Genomic DNA, 18477 nt, shown 5'->3' with positions numbered 1-18477 from the left:
AAAAAAGAAAGAGAGATTCAGGCAAACATAATCCCATCTTAGTCAAGGGCTACCTTCATATCTATGTAATGCTTTCTTCACCTCAAATAGCATATTTTTTTCTGAAATTTTTTTCAATTAGAATTTTTGAATGAATTTTTGTACAAAATCCAAGCAGTCTATTATAGCTCCTCCTTTCAATTAAATTGATATTAGTTAATTTAAAAATACTAAAATAACCAATAATCAGGTATCTTCATAATTCATTCTTATTATGATAAATAATTCTTAAATGAATGAAGTAGCCTTCATTAATTAGCTCAGGTAGAGATTTATTTTACTTTACAGACTACCACATCAACTTCTTTCTGCTATGCAAACTGTAAGTGCGGTTTGGCAAATACTAACAATTACAGGCTATTGTAAACCTTAAGACTACAATAAACACAGCCAAAGAATCTGCATTCGACTACATTAGCCGTTTTGCATGCAACTTAGTCCTTTTAAGTGCCATATCTCCTTGCATCTGTACCTGGTGGGGCATATCTGGTGTGCCCCACTGCACAGAACAAGGTTTCTCTTCTGGTGAAAATACTGTCTGAGGTACTAGGCAGTGTACCCTGCTGGTAAAGGAGATACGAAACACCAACAAAGGATGGACTGCAATCCTGCACCCTCCAGCAATGGCTAGGGATGCATACACCAAAATAAGATTCAGGGCCCAGGAGCAGAACTCTGGTGACATCTGTTTGCTCCTCTCCCTACCCTAGATGCCAAGAGAACAAATGCTAAGCCCTTTCTCTCTGCAAGCAAACACAAAACTATTTTGATGGAAGCCCTGATTTGTGTGATTTTCTAACTAAAGCTCCACCTCAGCATTCAAAAATGCACAGGAATGAAGACAACAAAATGCAGGACAAGTCTCCCAAAGCCATCATCTGGACCCCCTCAGAGACCACCCTGTACGTATCTCCCAGGAAAGGGCAGAGTTTTATGAAAAGAACTGCAGCTTACTGGCAATCTGCAGGAACTGCCAGACAGTTGGCTGTATGGGCTACTCAAGGACTGGGGACCAGCACAGCATTAACTGATAAGAGACAAGGGACAGGAATGTACTTCCAGTTGATGTGTCCCTACAACGGAGAACTAGGGGAGAGGTTTGAATGGGAGGACGTCTCAGAACAGGCCCACACTGCACTGCCCACTGAGGGTACAGGGATTATTTCATGGGAAAGCCCAGGGAACTCAATGGCCTCCTACACTGCCCCTGCTCCCCGTGAACTGCAGCACTGAAGACCCTGCCAAGCGCCTCTGAACAGCACTGGGAAGGTGGCAAGACCCTTCTCAGGGAAAAATACTCCCTCCTCCCCAGGCTGCCACAGTGGAGTTACAGAACGGACAGACTTTCAACCTTCCGCAAGTCTTGTGTTTTTGCAGTACAGCTCTCAGATGATGCATTGCCAGCCTTTATTCAGAAGTGGTGTTTATTTTATGGTGAGAAAGGAAACCAAGCTTGGAACAGAGCATGTCTGCACCCTTAGAGGCTTTCTACCTGAAACAGTAACAGTAAAAGATGTCTTCTTCACAAAGCAACCACTGTCCTCACACATGCCTGCCCTTACCCTCCCTCAAAGGCTTTTCTACCAGTCCTTTTCATGGTGTGACTAGGAACAAACCCTAAGCCCCCCTTTTGACTATTCTTCCCTTACAACATGCAGAGATGTTTGGTCTTTTCTGAGCATGTCATACATAACAGTTTTCATGATTCCTTTGTGGCCATTACAGAGTAATTAATCAGGTTAGATTTTTTTCTGTTAATATAAAAACTAGTAGCAGTATAGAAGCGTTAGTCTCAGTTGCCCTTCCTTTGAACACAGGTTGAAGCGTGAGAGGTGGTTGTAGAGCAGTTACCTCCCTGAAGGGATAGGAGGAGGAGCAGTGCAGTTAACACTGCTTTCTGAATGTCCGCCTTCCTCAGCAAAAAGATGTTTTTGGGGAGGGAGTGGGGGAAGCATTTATGTATTCCCTGAGAGACACTGCATTCCTAGTGCTGACTTTACACAAAGTTACTGTGCTGCAGCCACTGGCAGGCACCAGGACCAGTGATGAAGACCACTCACCAGCAGGAGAACTGCCTGCTCCAAGAAGGGAGCAGCACACAGAAATGAACACATGATGGGAGTCGTGGGGATGCCTTGACTTCGCGAGGAAGTCCCACTAAAGGATCCTGAGTCAATAACTGACATGTTATAATCCAGTGTGGCACAGGATTTAGGTGAATACCATGTGCGAATATGCCAAGCAGCTTAGAATCAGTTGGCAACCCTTTCTGGGCTGTACAACTCCTAGAGCTAAGTAATCAAGAGCATGCCTCTACTTGGACTGGTAGCAGCATAGCATGTTCAGCAAAAAACCCCACATCATCCCATCTCTGCTCATCTGAGGCCCTAGAGGCACTTGAAGCAGGAAGTTCTTGAGCAATTTGCCATGAGGACTGCAACTGGGAATCACTACTTCCTTTTCACAATTACAGCTCTCATGTCCCAGGGTTTTCACACTGACATGGAAGAAGGGGCCAAGTGGTCATGCTGGCACCCACAGCAGCCTTTTCACCTCCTTTTCTGGAGCTCCAGAAGAAAGAAGCTTCCAGGGAGCATGTCCTTTGGAGTGAGGCCACTGAAGAAAAGATATGGAAGAAAAATGCTTCAGAAGGAGCCGTTGTTCCTGCAGCAATCAAATGTTCTCCTAGGCGGGCCACACGATTAGTTTTACTGCCATATAACTACTCTGCAGCCACAAGAGAACAAATGTTACTGCTGCTCTAAAGAGGTTTTCATGCAAGGCTGCATTCAGAACCCTAATACTTAGACGTTGTTACACAGAGCCATTGAAAGGCAAGTTGGAAAAACGTTTCCCTCTAAAATGGGATCAAAATTTAAAGCTGGGGAGAAGGACAGACTGTCATAAAACAAGCCATGATGGATTGCAAGATGTTGGCCACTTACAGGAAATAACTGCTGTCATGCTTAAAGAAAAAGGGTGGTGAGGACACTATGAACAGTTCTCTACCTCCAACAAAACTCTGTTCTCTCAGCACATCAGCAGGCACACACAACTTCTGCTCAGAAGCTTCCCCAAGGAAGCTTCTTTAGCTTTAGCCATGAAAGCTGAGGTTTTCAGGAATCTGTCTTTCTGCCTTATAGGGGAAATTCCTATGCAACTCCTCCTTCTCACTGCTGATAGTATTGCTCCTGCCATACAGCTCCTGCCTCCTCCCCTGTGTCCAGCTTATCCCCTCCCCTCTCTCCCCTTCCCTGAACATCTGCTCTGGCATATGTTGGCAGCTCTGTCCTCTTTTACAGGATGTTTACTGACCCCGCCTGCTTCTGCCTCATCCTACCAGCATGCCAGCTCCTCTGTTAGTTTTTTTTTTTTCTTCTAAAACTTAACATGCACCTCCCTCTTCTCAGCTCATGCCCTGTCCTTTCCCCAGTTTTCCTGTTACACTGAGCACAAACTCCTTGCTTCTCTCTTGCTGCTAATGCTGCTTCTTTGTGCCTGCTCCTCCCTGCAGGCTGCTTTCGATTATGAGCAATCCCATTCCACCCTCAGAAATCTGCTCCTGGCTCTAGGTCTGCTACAGCATTTCCTTCCCACAAGGCACAGACCCTCCTCTTTCTCTCTTGCTCCCACCTGGCTGCTTTGCTCTATCTACTCACTCCTCCACTAAATCCTTCTCCTTGCACAGAATGGAGCCACTCCCACCCCACTCTCTCCTCCTCTGTGCTACACATGGCACAATCCCCTCCCCAACCTTCTCCCAACAGCTTATCACAGCTGTCTCACACTCGCTTGGTGAACCAACCACCACATTCCTCTTCTGCTCCCATTCTCATTCCTTCCCTGCATTGACTTCTTCTGGGTGCAGACTACTAGCCCTGCACCATCCCAGTTGATGAAGGGCCAGCTCCTGCCTCATCTTTGCTTCTTCAAGTTATTCCTGGTGCTTGAAAACTCCCTTTGTTGCAATATTGACTTCAATCTCTTGAAATTGTTCTGGTTCAAGATTTGCACGGGTCACGTTCTCCATTATTGATGTTTAGCCTCCCTGTCTGTACCTCCATTTCCCCGTTTCTCCAGAGACTTTGATCCTGCAGTTTCACTTAGTTTGCAAAACTTCAGAATATATACACCACCTCAATAGACACCTTCCCCTCACATTTTATGGGGACACATATATGTGGGGTGTCAGCAGACTTCTGAAGGGATCGAATGCACTATTCAGGGGCAAATAAAATTAACAGACTCTGTTCCTCCCTTCCCTCCCCATTCTTTTATACACATAAACGTAAGCTTTTCAATGGCAGTTTTTTCATAAACAACTCATGCTGCCTCTCCCTCCTTTCCAGAGCTGGTAACACTAGCAAAACGTATAAGCTCCTAACTTACAGGGGAAGTTTAAGGAGCAGACAACAAAATGTATTTTTCCCAAACAAGAAAAACTACAGAAAAACATACAAACCACTTTCCCAAAGGAAACACTTTGGTTAGAAGTAATCACATCATTAACCACAAAAGTTGCAGATAATCTTTTTGTTGCAAGTCATGGGTCAGGAATATTTTGAGGAAATCATTTCATCTTTAACTATAAAATGCAATCAGGGATAGAGTTCTAGAAGTGTAAAAATCATCTGAGAATTAATCTTGCATCTATCACCACTTCCTGTGGTTAACCTTCAGTTGTATCTTGAGTGCCTCACCCTTTTTAGGAACCATGCCCACTACAAAGGGTTGCACTAAGCAGCTACTGCAAAAACTTGTTTGCTGTAGTCCAGATAGAGACTGTAAAGGGCACCCGCTAACCCACAAAGCATTTAGTATGTTGGCATTGAGTATGTCCTACAAACATCATCTTCCTGGATTAAGCTTTCCAGATGCACACCTCTCCACTGTGGCATGCAGAAAGAATATGACTGAAATGGTGATATGGGACATGGCTGTCTGGGGAAAGCTCCAGAATTCAGTGGAAAGGCAAGTAGGTCTTAGGGGTCACAATGCAGATGGCAACGCCTTGCCATTTTAAACTTTTTGATCAGTAACTGTCCTCAACAGTATCCACTGAGTTTGGAAAAGAACATGTGAGGATGGAAAGAGAAGCTGTTATTTTCTTTATATCCCTTTTAAACAATGCCAGTCTCAGATACCTCCACAATAGATAGAAAGGTTGTTTCAGACTTGCTAATGGCAAATTGGTTAGCTTCTGACTTGCATAAACTAGAGGTTGCAGAAACCAGGCAGAGACACTCTCTTTGTAATGGGAACATACTCCCAGAATTTTCTTTACTGTGGCAGTCACAGTTCTAGCTTTGAAAGCTGCTCCTATCATGCAGAACTCTTGCACCCACAGCTCACGGTATGCTCCCACTAGTCCATGCTCTTCAATCAAGCTTGGCAACTGCCAGCAATGCTCTAGCCACAGCTAGGTTCCCCTCCACCCTCACCCCCTCCACCCCCCCCCCCCCCCCCCCAAAAAAAAAAAAAAAAAAAAGAAAAAAAATGGAAGCCCATCTTCAGACCACTGGCAGAAGGAAATAGTGCAATGAAGTAACAGTAACTGACAAGACTTGCTGAGATGGTTTGCCAGGCCACAGTTCACAAAAGAGCAGCCACTACCTCGTCTCCTCTGAATCTGTTCAGCAGATGTGGACATGTGTTCATTGATGCAATACTGAGAGTTGCTGCTGAAGTGGAAAAAGAACCATGACTGCATCCCAGTACGGATTAAGATATATCAAACACATTATCTGATAGCTAATGTAATATTTGTGTTTCTAACAGACTGGATCACCTTTAGAAACAAACTGTTCTGGTTAGATTATTTTACAAGTGTTGTGAATTCTCCTTACTTAGCCCAGAGACAAATTCACGGAAGTTGATGAGCAAGTCTCCATTTTCATCTAGAAGCCTGAATAAGCGTGAAGCTAACACATCTGAATGAGTTCCACATGCCCAAGGAAAGAGGAGTGCAAACATCCCCTTGAACTGCTCAAAATCAATACGGTACTGTTCCAAATAGGGCAGGCTGGGATCATGACGGTCAATAGCGTTGCTGTTCCCTCCCCAGTAGCAGCTAGTCAGATGTTCCGCCTGAACAGAAGGAAAACGCTGTGAGATTGTTATCAACTCTGTAAACAGCTCATCACTATTAATGATAAAAAACCCAAAAAACAGATATACACACACAAAACACACCACAAGGCTAACATGCACTTCCATCTACCTACTTTACGACTTCTGCTAAGTAAAGGCTTGCTGTGGTCACTCACTCCCTTCTACTTTACTATACTCAGTCAAGTCAGGAAGGAGGCTCTCATGAAATATTTAATTTCAGATAAGAAAATAGCTTGAAACTTTCTTTATAAAATATTCTTGAGACTAGTCTAATAAAGTTCTATTTCTTCCATCTTACTGAAGTCAGTGAAATCTCTAGAGCTTATTTCAGTGGAATTACTTCAAATCAATTCAGGTCTTAGCACTAACTGTACAGTGATCCACCAGGGTGGTCCGTCTCACTTTGCCTCACTGATTCCAGGGATGGAGAACAAAAGGAAGATTAGAAGGCAGCACTGTAGGATTTGGACAACTGTAAGGCTTGGTATTAGAGATGGGAAATTCAAGGGAAAAGAACTCTTACAAGAAGAGACTGGAGTCTCTTTTCTGACAAAGCAGGAGAAATCAATCTCCTGGTTCAGGGCACTGTGCATGAGGGTGAAGCTAAGGCATTTTAACTCCTGACCTTGACATTTGTGGATCTATTATCTTTGTACCACCAACTTAAGACACATCACTTAGTGACATTAAATTTCCATACAATAGAATAAAGCATGAGCAATGGCAAAAAACAGCTAGCATGGCACAAATATATTAGTTGTCTGAGATAGCAGAATGAAGGTATTTCTGCTCTAAATTCCAAAACCAAGCCCTTAAGTCAGTTAGAGGGATATACATAGGTTCCTAAAGACCTACCAAAAGCCTGTCAATAGTCACTTTTTCATAACAAGTTTCATAATATTCATTTTTTCATGGACAAAACATTTAACGAATGATTTCCTGAGCTTTTAAAAAACCAGCCTTCAATAATATAGCAGCTAATTCAAGTTTGTATTATGGTATCTGATAGTAAGTAATTTATAGACTTAACCTGGCCTTAAGAAAATATAGTCTGTCATTTAAATGTTTATTTTGCTGCAGGAATATATCTTCAGTTCAGCGTTACCTTGAAAAGAGCATACAGTTCCTCCAATTCATCAATAGTAAAAGAAGTCTCGGTCACAATAGTTCGCACCTTTTGAAACACAACATTAACAATTATCGATTCAAAGTCTATCTCATTGAAGAGAGAATTTAATTTCAGAAATGGACTCACTTTAATCTTCACAAAGAATACTATTTCAGTACCTACCACATTGCGCTTTGTAGTATCTTCAAGGGTTTGGATCACTTTCAGCCTTTGTTTGAATCTCATTTGTTCAATCAAATCTGCTCGGATACTTCCAAATTTCTTAAAGAGACAAAAGAGTACAGTATAGTCTATTAATATTTGGACTACTTAGTTTGCATTTTATATATTAATAAATTAATTCTGTAAGTGTTTACAGATGTCACATCTCAAAAGCTGCTGTTAAAGCATTTTTCTAATGTATAACTTGGTTGCAAGGACTAAAGGAATTTGTCAGTAGCTCCGCCTTGCCCCCCAAATAATTTATTTTCATTTTACTTGAAAGCATTAAGTTATAGATTCTCACATTTCAGGCCACAATCTCAGTAGTTAGAAGTTTCTCCCTTGGCAAATCTTTGTGAGCAGATTGTTTCTTAACTCCTTCTGCAAGGTTTATCTCAGCTTCTCCTGGAACATCTCTTACTTGCCACAGAGAGAGAAGATATTTAGACTAACTGGATTTCTAAGGGCTCAGAGAGCATAACAGTCTTTACACCGGGAATGCAAATTACATTAGGAGCAAGATTCTCAAAACTGCTCAAGTCCTATTTTCAAAAGCTATTTTTTTACAGCATACGTAATGCTTCCAGGAAGTTCCTCAGTATGCTACAGAAACACCCTAGAGGAAAACCTGTTCAGAATAATAGTCCTAGTCCCATATGTACAGGAATGCCTAGTCCATTAGATTTCTTTTTATGAACTATAAGTAGAAGCTCTTACCCTCAAAAAAAGATCCACAGTATGTACTTAAAAATGCACAAAAGGCCAGTGTGTACAGTTACGGCAGACATCATGTATACTGAATGTAAAACCGCAAAAGGAGCTGGCAAGAGGAGCTTTCATACAGGATTGATCCCCTATATTAACAGTGTGAGTACATCAACATAAGCAGGTCACAACTTGCTAGCACATTCTTGTGTGATCAAATTATATCAAAGCTACGATGCTGCTTGCACCCTTATCATGTACCTCAAAAGTAACAAGTCGATTTCCTGTACTTAGAATATTTTTTCAAATGCAAAATTGAAAATCTTTTGAAAAAAAGATTCATAAATTTCAGACATCATAGATATTAAACACTTAGTTCAAGAGCAGGTAACTGCGAAGTATGTTAAAAGCAAAACACTCAATACCGCTCATGTAACACTGAAGCCTCAAATCCCTTTTAAAAAGAGGTCTTTTGAGTCTCTGAGGCCACATCTGTCCCAGTAACTGGGACTCATTCTACGGTTTGGAGACCAAATGACAGTCTAGTCACATTCACACAGCTAAACCCTTTGTGGCCCGCAGAACAAGGCGGCAGTTACCTACGGGGAATGATTCCTTGTTCATGCTACACTCCCAGATCATATAATGAATTGTGTGTAAAGTGCCATTTTTCCTGGGTCAAAACCTATTAGGCCTTTCAAAAGTCTGATCCTTTGGAGTACCTGTGGTTTAGTTAAAATGACCAAGACTCAGACACTGGTATAGATGTAGCTCAAGCGTTTAAGGCCTACGCATTCGAAAGTAACCAACTCCAAAATCAAGGCAGTTAATGACATAATAACTTCAAACATCTGAGTTTATGCTCCTCTGAAAGCTAGTGAGCTACACACAGGCTTTTAATTTTGCAATGATTTTGCATTATTCCAGTCACTTCTATAGTAATTTGCACAATAATCAGGTTCTGTGGCTTATGACTTGCAGAATTGAATGAAAAAAAATAGAAGATTTCTTACCGAAAAGTATTTTCTGTAAACAAGGAAGTTAATGGCAGGGTAGAAGGTATTTGTTATTTACATTCTCTTATTTCAAGAGGAGAACATTCCTCTTTCAAAAGTAGAAAATCATTTCAATATTGTCACAGAGAGGGGGTGTGAGCTGCTTAACTGCCAAATCACTCCCCTGAAACACTTGAGCTTTCACTAGAGACTTCCCTCTAAGCATCTTACACACTTAGTTCAGTTGATTAGATAGGATCTGAGCATGATGGAAAGTAGGTCTTCACAGAGCTGGCCAAATGCTGTGCTTCTGCCAGTGCTGCCCACCCACTGAGTTCTCAGATTCCTGCGGGACCGTCTGCAAAAGAATTTTTTCCTCCTTTAGGGTATATGTAGGTGTGGGGTCATGGTGATGGTGGACTACTTTATTTCTAAGCCCAAGAAAAAGCATTTTTTCCTATTTAAAATCTTCCTACCTGTTCCTATAAATGCTAAGTGGCTAGAAGATGAAGGATAGAGTAGCTTTAACCACTAAAATACTAAAAACAACATATGCTCACTCACTGCAAGCTAAAGATTTCTTGGTATTTTCAAGAAAACTAGCATAGTGAATTCCCAGTCCTGACAAGGCCTAACGAATTGGAAGGTCAAAAATACATCATTGACTAACTGTTGCCTTTTTTTTTTCTCCTTTTGATAGTTTACTACTTAATTGTTATTTTTTCAATAACCAAATCAACCAACGAAATAACTCCCCCAAAACTAATTCCCTCTTTATAGCCAACCTTCTCTTTCCTTGTTGTTCTTTACTCCCCATGTTAGTTATTTTGCCTAAAATATAACTACAGGAAAAGTTAAAAAAAAAATGACATAAGTGATATAGTTCCAAATTTATCACTAATATAGACTCTTGCTCTCTCCACTATTATCCTGGAGTATAACTGCTTATTTATCTATAAGGAGCTATAAAGCTGTGTGTTATATGGGCCCCAAGAAGGCAGACTAGCACTGCATGGAGTCAGAATATTCACCTAAATGCAATTAAGCCCATGTAAACTATTTTCATGACGAAAGAGTCAGAAAAAATGCAAAGGAAACAGAATTTTACACTGTTTATCCTTCTTCCCATTCTAACATGGCTAAGGAGCAAAATTGCACATCCAACTTGATTCAGTTTGTCCTCTAGCATAAAGACTACCTTTTTTTTTTTTTTTTTTTTTTGTTACATAGATACTGTGTCATTAAAGTGTGGAGAGTCTGAGGGCACAGGAAATGAATCTAGAAAAACTGTCGTATTCCTTAGTATCAACATACACCTTGACTTACAATACTAATTTAGCTTGCATATCAGTGGAAGGAAATAAACAAAGAAGAATTACTCTTTAAAGTTATTATCATTATTTTTTAAATTAGCATTTCAATGTAATCACCATGGATATTTTTAGAAATAAAACATTGATAAAAGTAAGGAAAACGAAGCAGCTTTGCAAATTCTTAGTTTTATTGTAGCCTTTATTCTGTGCTATACCACAGGTATTAACAGTGTTTTTCTCTTGAAAAAAATTAACTTTTGATGATAATATAGAAGTTAGTGGCCCATGGTTATAATCAGCAGTGGCTGAAGTAACTTAAAAGGAACAAAGTTCCACTGGATTTGGAAATATCTCTGAAATCCTATTTATTTCACCAACATTCCAATTTTGATAAGTATGAAAAAAGCTTAAACTAGATCTAACACTTTTTAAACCACAAATTTGGTCTTTCATTTGTAAGCCACTTTTTGGTTGTGGGCTGCTCTCCTTTGATGCTGCATGTTTCTACACAAAATAAATGTTTCTACACAAACAAAAACCCCACGTATGTCTGCTTTCTGACACAATTCTGCAATTTTTTCTTGTTCTTCCAATTCCATATAAAGCTGAATTACAGAGTACCAAGTTCTTCCGTAAAGCAAAACTGGTGTGCACTGGCTGTTTTTTGTTAAGGAATCCTATCCTACCTCGTAGGAAGACCTGATAAGTCTGAAGATATCCACCTCAGGATACGGCTCCACATCATCACTGAGCAGTGAGTGAAGGTGAGGAATGGGTGGAAGAGTGCTGTCCTTATTAGTTACACTGTCCAAGTACCTAGCGAGAAAAAGGAAAATAAATGAGACCCAAGGTTCATTCCTACCCTCTCCCTTCTATGGGCTAACAGAATAAGGGTTACATATAGATTAATTTAATGTAAGAATGAACAAGCCACCCTACTAATGAATTACATGATTTCTGACATTAGTAATTTGCCAAATCCTAATACTACTTCTCCCCAAGGCTAAGGTAGTTATGTTAATAAGCTATCTTTATCAAGATATAGCTCAAATCTAGCTGTCACAGTTTATGAGTGGCTCACTGAATGGGTAGTGGTTCTTTCAGGTTACGTGAGTATGTTACATGAGGTATGACACCGAGGACACTATGGGAATACGGGTCAGAGTGCTTCACTCTGCATAACCCCTAACCCACCTACTGCCCACCTTCACCATATGGGGCTTTAAGGATTTGTCTCTCCTGCCAGCGTAGCTGCTGTAGATCAGTCTTCTATCCTCCAACTGCAGAACACTTAGATCCTCAGCAAGCATTGGGGCTTACTTCAGAGGAAAGACAATCACAGACCCCTTTAATCCCAAATCAGGGTGGTCAGGGGGACAGGATAAAACTTCAGTAAGACTATACTCATGAAACTTATCAGGAAAAAAAAATCCAAAGTTTTTAGCAGCACCCTGAAAACTAAAAACTACTACCAAGTGTCAGGAAATCAGAGGCTGCACACTATAGTATTAGCTTGTATTAAATGATTCAACTCAGTCTATCTGCTTCCTGTTTCTATCTCATTTCACCACAAGACCACTCATTGAAGAGTCTGTTTAGTTCATTCTCAAAAGAATTTCCATTGAGATCAAATGCTTAGCAGCATTTAAAAGGAAAGAAGTACAAGATAAAGTAACAAAAATTATGTAGTCAAAGAAAACAAGTCCCTATAACCAGGTTTGAGAAGTTTATTTAAAAATCTTGAAGAAGAATCTATACTTTGTTAGTCACTTACTGTTTTAAGATAATTATAAGAAGGACTACAAGCATCTAGAAGATTTAAATCTACTGTAGTGGTTTAAATTAAATGCTTCAAGGTAGCCAAATATAAATCAGGTTGATATTATAATATGATCAAGAAGTAAAATAAAAAAATAAAATGATTTTATTTTCTGTAATACATACCTTCCCAAGACTGTCATGGCTTCTCCATCATCCTTACAGTTAAGTAGCTTGTCTACATTAGCATCCAGGACAGCGAGTGCTAACTGAAATATCACCTTTATTCCTTCACAGAAGAAACAATCCACAACCACCACAGCACTCTCAAATGGCATTACACTGAGGAAAAGAGTGAGGAACCAGGACAAAGAAATGGTGGATATTACACCCAAGTCCTGCATGCAGTCATAAAGCTGTGGAACATAGTCTCGGGCCAACTCTTCAAAGACACCCTGATCCACCAGCGCTCCTGTTAGAAATAAACAAGGTTGGATCCCCATTCATTTGGGAGCCACTGAATACATCAAAATATATTTAGAGGGAAAAATATACGGACATATTATACATAAAATATGAAAAGTAGTGTTCTACATTATGTTTGTGCACATTTTCTCATTTTCAGATAAATAACTGATTCTATTCCACTACAGAGCTGTGCATACTAACTGAACTCAGTAAGCTACTTTTTGTTTTAATTATACACCTGATAAGAGCTAACAGTTTCAATTTGCTGTTGGACCTACAGATGTTATGCAGTGAGTTAGTACATGCCAGTACTAGCAGAATAACATTTCTCAGCATTACCTATTGGAAGAGGCCAGGGCAACTGCCTGATAGGGTTTGGATTTTTTTCAAGAGAACCTTGAACTGGTGAAAGTGGCCTGCAGGAGCAGCGAAAGCTAAGTCTGCAGAACACTTAATAGTAAGCAAGAGCAAGACAAACGTATCTGTGTCATAATATATCTTAAACATATGGGAAGAACCACTTTTAGGACCAAATGAATAGTTCAATCATCTGTGAGCCACAATAAAAGCAGTTTTCAGGATGAACTGAAGAGCCATTTGCTTAGTTCACCTATGCAAAGAAACTTATCTGACAGCAACTATTTTCAGATACTGTTGCCCTTTCAAATCAGAGGTGAACACATACAGTGTCTTCTACTATAAATTGTCTAAGCTCATTTTTCTACCTACCTTAATTAAGTAACTGGATCCTTTAAAACTCAAATCTACCCTCTCATTTCTTTCGAATTTCTTTCGGCCTGATTCAGTCCACTTTAGAATTCTATCTAATCCTAAACCAATAAAAAAAATTATTAACTTTCACAGTATCTGTTTAAGGAATTCTGTGCTCCTGAGCAAACTGCTTCATCATGAGTGTCCACAATTGTTTTTATGCCACAAATGTATCTACACATATCCTTGTCTCAATATATATCATACAAATTAATTTGATTAATTTTTGTACTGTAATTTCAGAAAAAAAAACATAACATACCAACAACTCTTGTGTTGTAGTAGTCAGGTAGCATACGTTCACACAAAGCCACCAGCAACCAGAAAGCTTCCTCTTCTTTTGCATAAAGGAGGAGTACTGAGGTGACAATATTCATAGCCTAAAAGAAAAAATATCAGTCACTATACACCATTTCTTCAATACCTAGAACATTAAGTGGGCAGATAAGTGCTTGCTGTAGTTAGAAAACATATCCCCCTTCCAGTTCCACGAAATATTTTCCTGCAAATACAACAGGCAATGTTTTCCCAAAGCTCACAGTAAGGCTTAAGAAAGTCTCAAAACTTTTTTCCCCTCCCCTCAATAAAAAGAAAGATCAAGGTTTCTTTGTGAAATCAGGAGCCTACTCAAGTCTGCAAGAATCCAGTTTCACTGTTAAAGCATACCAAAGTTCTTCCAGTAGGAAATCTGGATTTAATATAGCCAAAATGCCTCCTAAAGAGCTGGGCAAAAGCGCTGCTGTACCACCCTTTGCAGCAAGCTGTGCTCCCTCAGGCTTTCTGCTACTACGGAAGGACCCAGACAGAGTATCTGTGGGCCTAGGCAAATGTGTAGCAGTATCAGTCACAACAGCCAGAGTGTAGTGAAACAGAAGTTTCTTGCTGCTGCCTCTTCATGTTTGATTGTGCATGACATTTTTGTGACCTTTCCCCCTCCATTTCAAATACCACAACATTGTACAATGACTGCTGAATTGTTTATCATGTTTGTCATTTGTTATCATCTAGCATGCTCTAGGTGACCCTGCTTGAGCAGAGGGGTTGGACTAGGTTATCTCCAGAGGTCCCTTTCAACCTCAACCATTCCGTGACTCTGTTCGTTTAGATCCTTGACCACACCTCTAATAGTCTAAAGAAATTAAGTATTTTTATTCCTTTTTCTTCTCATTCTGACTTCTACAGAATTAGTCACTCACTTCAGAATGTGATTCATTAAAACTCCAACTTGAACCAGAAACTAAGGCTGCAACCGAAATTCAAAATGTTATAATTCTGCAGAGATCTGCGTTATTCCCTTTTGTCTTGACTACCACTTATAAAATACTTTAGTGCCTGAATTCTCACTGTAACTGTGAATCAGCATTCTGTATGCCATGGACCAAGTCCCAAGGCCATTAACAATTACTGTGACAGTTTTAGCAAACAGAAACACAATGTCTTTCTACTGTTCCTGTATATTCTACTAAAAAAAAAAGTTAGTGTTGTTAATGTTTAGAGTTACATCTCTAAATAATTTATGATAGAGTTTTTTGCACTTTCTTTTTCTTTTTTTTCTTCTTCATCTGGGAATTAATCAACGTCTTACTGCTCATAAGTTGAAGTTTCCTTTTCATAATAATACGTAGGATGGTAGAAAAAGGCTCAGGAGATTGCTCAGAGCTACATAGCAAGGGGGCATGATTTGAGACCAGAAGCTAGACTTGAGTCACAGGCATAAAGACTCTAAAAACATGCACTGCTCAGCATTAACTATAACTGTGTATGGTTATCATAGAGTGGTAAGATATCTTTTAGGGGTTTTTTGCATGATTGAATAGCACCATTAAAAAGAAGTAAAGAGGTTCAAGCGTTTTTATATAATGAATATATATGAATAGGTTGGTGAAAATTCAAGTATGAACAATTAGTAAGGTCTTTTCTGCTGAAAAGAACTGCACTTCAAGGCTCATTTGTCACTTTTGTTCAGATGCATTTCAGAAAAGCTCTGTAGTCATCCTCTGTCCAGCCTCTAGATTTATGGGCACAAACTATGCTTACAGAAAACTGTGCACATCTCTTCGCATCTACTGCCAATACTTCTATTAGCATAGGTCTTTTTGTCAAATCCCAATGACCTCAGCATTACTGTAATTCTACAGCACTGAGTCTTTCCTTCACATGAATATGCATACCTGAGTGTACTTTACACAATCAAATACTCAAATATACATGACTTAAAAAAAAAAAAAAAAAAAAAAAAAAAAAAAAAAGGCAGTATGAGGTAAGAACTGCAGTTCTAGACCTTGAAGTTTTTCCAAGGGGTTTCAATTACCTGACAATATCCTATGTTTGGATTTCTAAAAGCATAAGCTGTCAACACTCTCCTCAGAGCAGCAATACCCATCTCATTCTGGAAGGCAGGGTGTTCTGGGAGGGAACGGTGCAGATCCCTCTCTATCTCTTCTGTAGCAAGGTTATACTTCCCCATCGATTTCTCCACTAGATCCTCATAATAGCCAGGATGAGTGGCCATTTCATTAATGGCTCCTGGGAGTTGGAGAACAGTATTAAAACAGTCAGAAAAATCTACAGTTAGCAGATGTAATATCTCAACATGATTTTTTTCTGCTATCTTTGCATTTTGAATGCCAATTTTAAAACCCAACATGCAGTTTGAATACAAATATAAAATGTTAGTATTGTGAAGGTGATAAAAAACAGAACGATGCTTAGGGGATTAAGATATCACCTCCTTTTGTCTTTTCTTCTAAAAGCACTTCATAATGAAATTTTACAAAATAATGAAAATAAATGAAAATAAAGACTCTTAGCCAGAATGAAACAGCAGCATGAAAAACAAAACAGTAGTGTTTCTCTGCAGACAGATCAATGTCAACAGGGCCAGGGACAGCACATTCGCCTGCCTCGCATTCCTTGTTCAAAGGCACAGCAACACCAGTACCTAATGTGGACCATCTTTGCCTGTACTATTTTAACTGCAAGAATGCCCTCTGGCATGGCTTTGACTCGTGCCAACCAGCACCCTCCTGGACAATGCCTGTGCACAATTTTGGTGTCAGAGGTGCCCCACAGGCAGCCTGCATGAGACTGCTTGTTCAGGAGGGAGGAAGGTTTAGAGGTCTGGATATGATCTAGCCTGTGCCACCTTTACTCAGCACCAGAGAAGAGATCCTGGCCCTGGTTAGTCTCCTATACAGACATAGCCACACAGATTACGATCAGTCAGGTCTCTCTGTAGGTAGCATGTCTAAGGTGATTTTCATTTGCAGGGAAGTTTTAAAGTCACCAGTGAAATCTCAAAGCAACCCTGTGAGTGTGCAACAGCATCCCTATTCTAAAGACAGGTTAAGTGCTCTGCCCAGTATGACAGAATCATTGGCAGAAGCAGGAATAGAGCTCAAGAGTTCCTGTCTCTTGCTTTAGGCTGAGATAGTGTAATTTCTCCAACCAAGCATACTCTATTCCCTCCTCAAGATAAGTAGCTTTCTCAGAAGCATGTCTTCAGTTATTCAGGATAATCAAACCAATAGTCAGCTGCAGAGAGCTCTCATGATGCCATGTGACTGCACAGTCACAAACAAAATCAAGTGTCAGCAAGCACAAAGTAATGCAGATTGAAGAAAACACTACTAATTACACATACATAGTGAAAATTGGTCCAAACTAGCACAAGACAGATCTGAGCATCCCTGTGCATATTTTCTGAAAACATTTGTTTAATATTCAGCAGCAAAGAGTGGTATAAGGTTAAGTATTATTAGTGAAGAAACTCACAACAAAAAAGAAAGCATCATTTTGTTGTCATAAAGTCCCTGGTATATCCATATCATAAATGCTGCAGGTAGCTGTGGTCACTATCTCAGGAAGGGTCAGAACTACTGAGGGCATACAGAAAGGCAGAAAGTATGAAGAAACCCAGAGGCATGGAATGCTTTCAATGTAAGAAGTAATAAAAATGAATAAAATTCCTCAACTTCGAAAAAAGGTGTGAGGGGACACAGATCTAGAGAATCCTCAGCAGCACAGAGAAGACGGACAAGAGAATGTTTTCTCACCCTTTTTTTCACATACTAGGGGCACATAACAAAATGATACAAAAACATGTTTAAAACAAAAACAAACAAAAACCCCCAAACCAACAAAGATGCTGCTTCCATGCAACACCGCTAAATTTTAGAATCCCTTGCAACAACTTGCTGTGAAAGCCAAAAGCATAACTGGATTCATAAGTGATTAACCAGATGGAAAGCTAGCTAGTGGTTACTGAAACACACCTGAGATGCAACTTTATGTTTAGGAACCACCCTCCAGAGTGCTGACTTCTACTAACACAAGTAAGTGTTCTGTTTTTTTGTTTTTCAATGATTATGTAAGCCTGTTTGAGAAAGAATACTACTGGTTTAGATAGAACTCTGGCCTAAACCAGTCTGGCACCTGCTAACAATCACAGCTTTACTAGCTCCAAATACTTGGATGCTTATTATCTGCACTTTCTAACACTTCTAAAACCCTCTCTCCCCTCATGTTTTGCGTATCCCACAGTCATGCTCTTAATGAGTACCTACCTGAAAGCAGCAACCAAAGTTCCCCCCTCATGCTTTCTGGAATGCCCTTCAGCACAAGGTCTCTAGTTTTTTCTGTACGATACATACAGACTCCTTGGCCATATTCAGCAAAGTGAATCTTCCACGCCTGTTCCTTCAAAAACTCTTTAGCCTAAGAACAAAGAAAGAAATGCATAAAGATGTAGCTTATCTTCTTAACACTCTGCCTCACTGAGATGTTAAGTGCTAGAAGTCTGCAATTTTTTTCTTTTCTTTTTAAGCTTTCCAAGGACAGTGAGAAATAATTCGGCTACAATTCCATTCTCTTAACAGTCTGCTTCCTCTCACGTCTTTGTTTCTCCCCAAGAACACTTTGCTGTAAAAAGAACTCTGTTGGAGCAGTTGCACTTAAGAGCAGGCAAACAATCTCTACTTGAATTACT

At 39.9% G+C, this 18477-nt stretch overlaps 1 protein-coding gene across 4 annotated transcripts in view; it reads right to left on the bottom strand.

Annotated features, from left to right (window-relative positions):
• TBC1D9 (TBC1 domain family member 9) overlaps window positions 1-18477 on the bottom strand; it is a 56118-nt gene that overhangs the window by 7101 nt on the left and 30540 nt on the right. For 2 of the 4 annotated variants that reach the window (XM_062573947.1, XM_062573948.1), the window contains exons 9-16: window positions 18056-18206; window positions 15802-16016; window positions 13753-13870; window positions 12438-12723; window positions 11180-11309; window positions 7442-7540; window positions 7256-7324; window positions 5886-6126 (exon numbers count right to left, since the gene is read on the bottom strand). In XM_062573947.1, the coding sequence (XP_062429931.1) occupies window positions 5886-6126; window positions 7256-7324; window positions 7442-7540; window positions 11180-11309; window positions 12438-12723; window positions 13753-13870; window positions 15802-16016; window positions 18056-18206 (1309 nt within the window). The remainder of the gene's footprint in view (window positions 1-5885; window positions 6127-7255; window positions 7325-7441; window positions 7541-11179; window positions 11310-12437; window positions 12724-13752; window positions 13871-15801; window positions 16017-18055; window positions 18207-18477) is intronic. The other 2 variants (XM_062573949.1, XM_062573950.1) reach the window with 1 other exon arrangement.

The sequence above is a fragment of the Rhea pennata genome, chromosome 4 (genome assembly GCF_028389875.1).
Source record: "Rhea pennata isolate bPtePen1 chromosome 4, bPtePen1.pri, whole genome shotgun sequence".
NCBI lineage: Eukaryota > Metazoa > Chordata > Aves > Rheiformes > Rheidae > Rhea > Rhea pennata.
The sequence above is the reverse complement of the archived record's forward strand: the minus strand, read 5'-3'. Positions and strand labels throughout refer to the sequence as shown.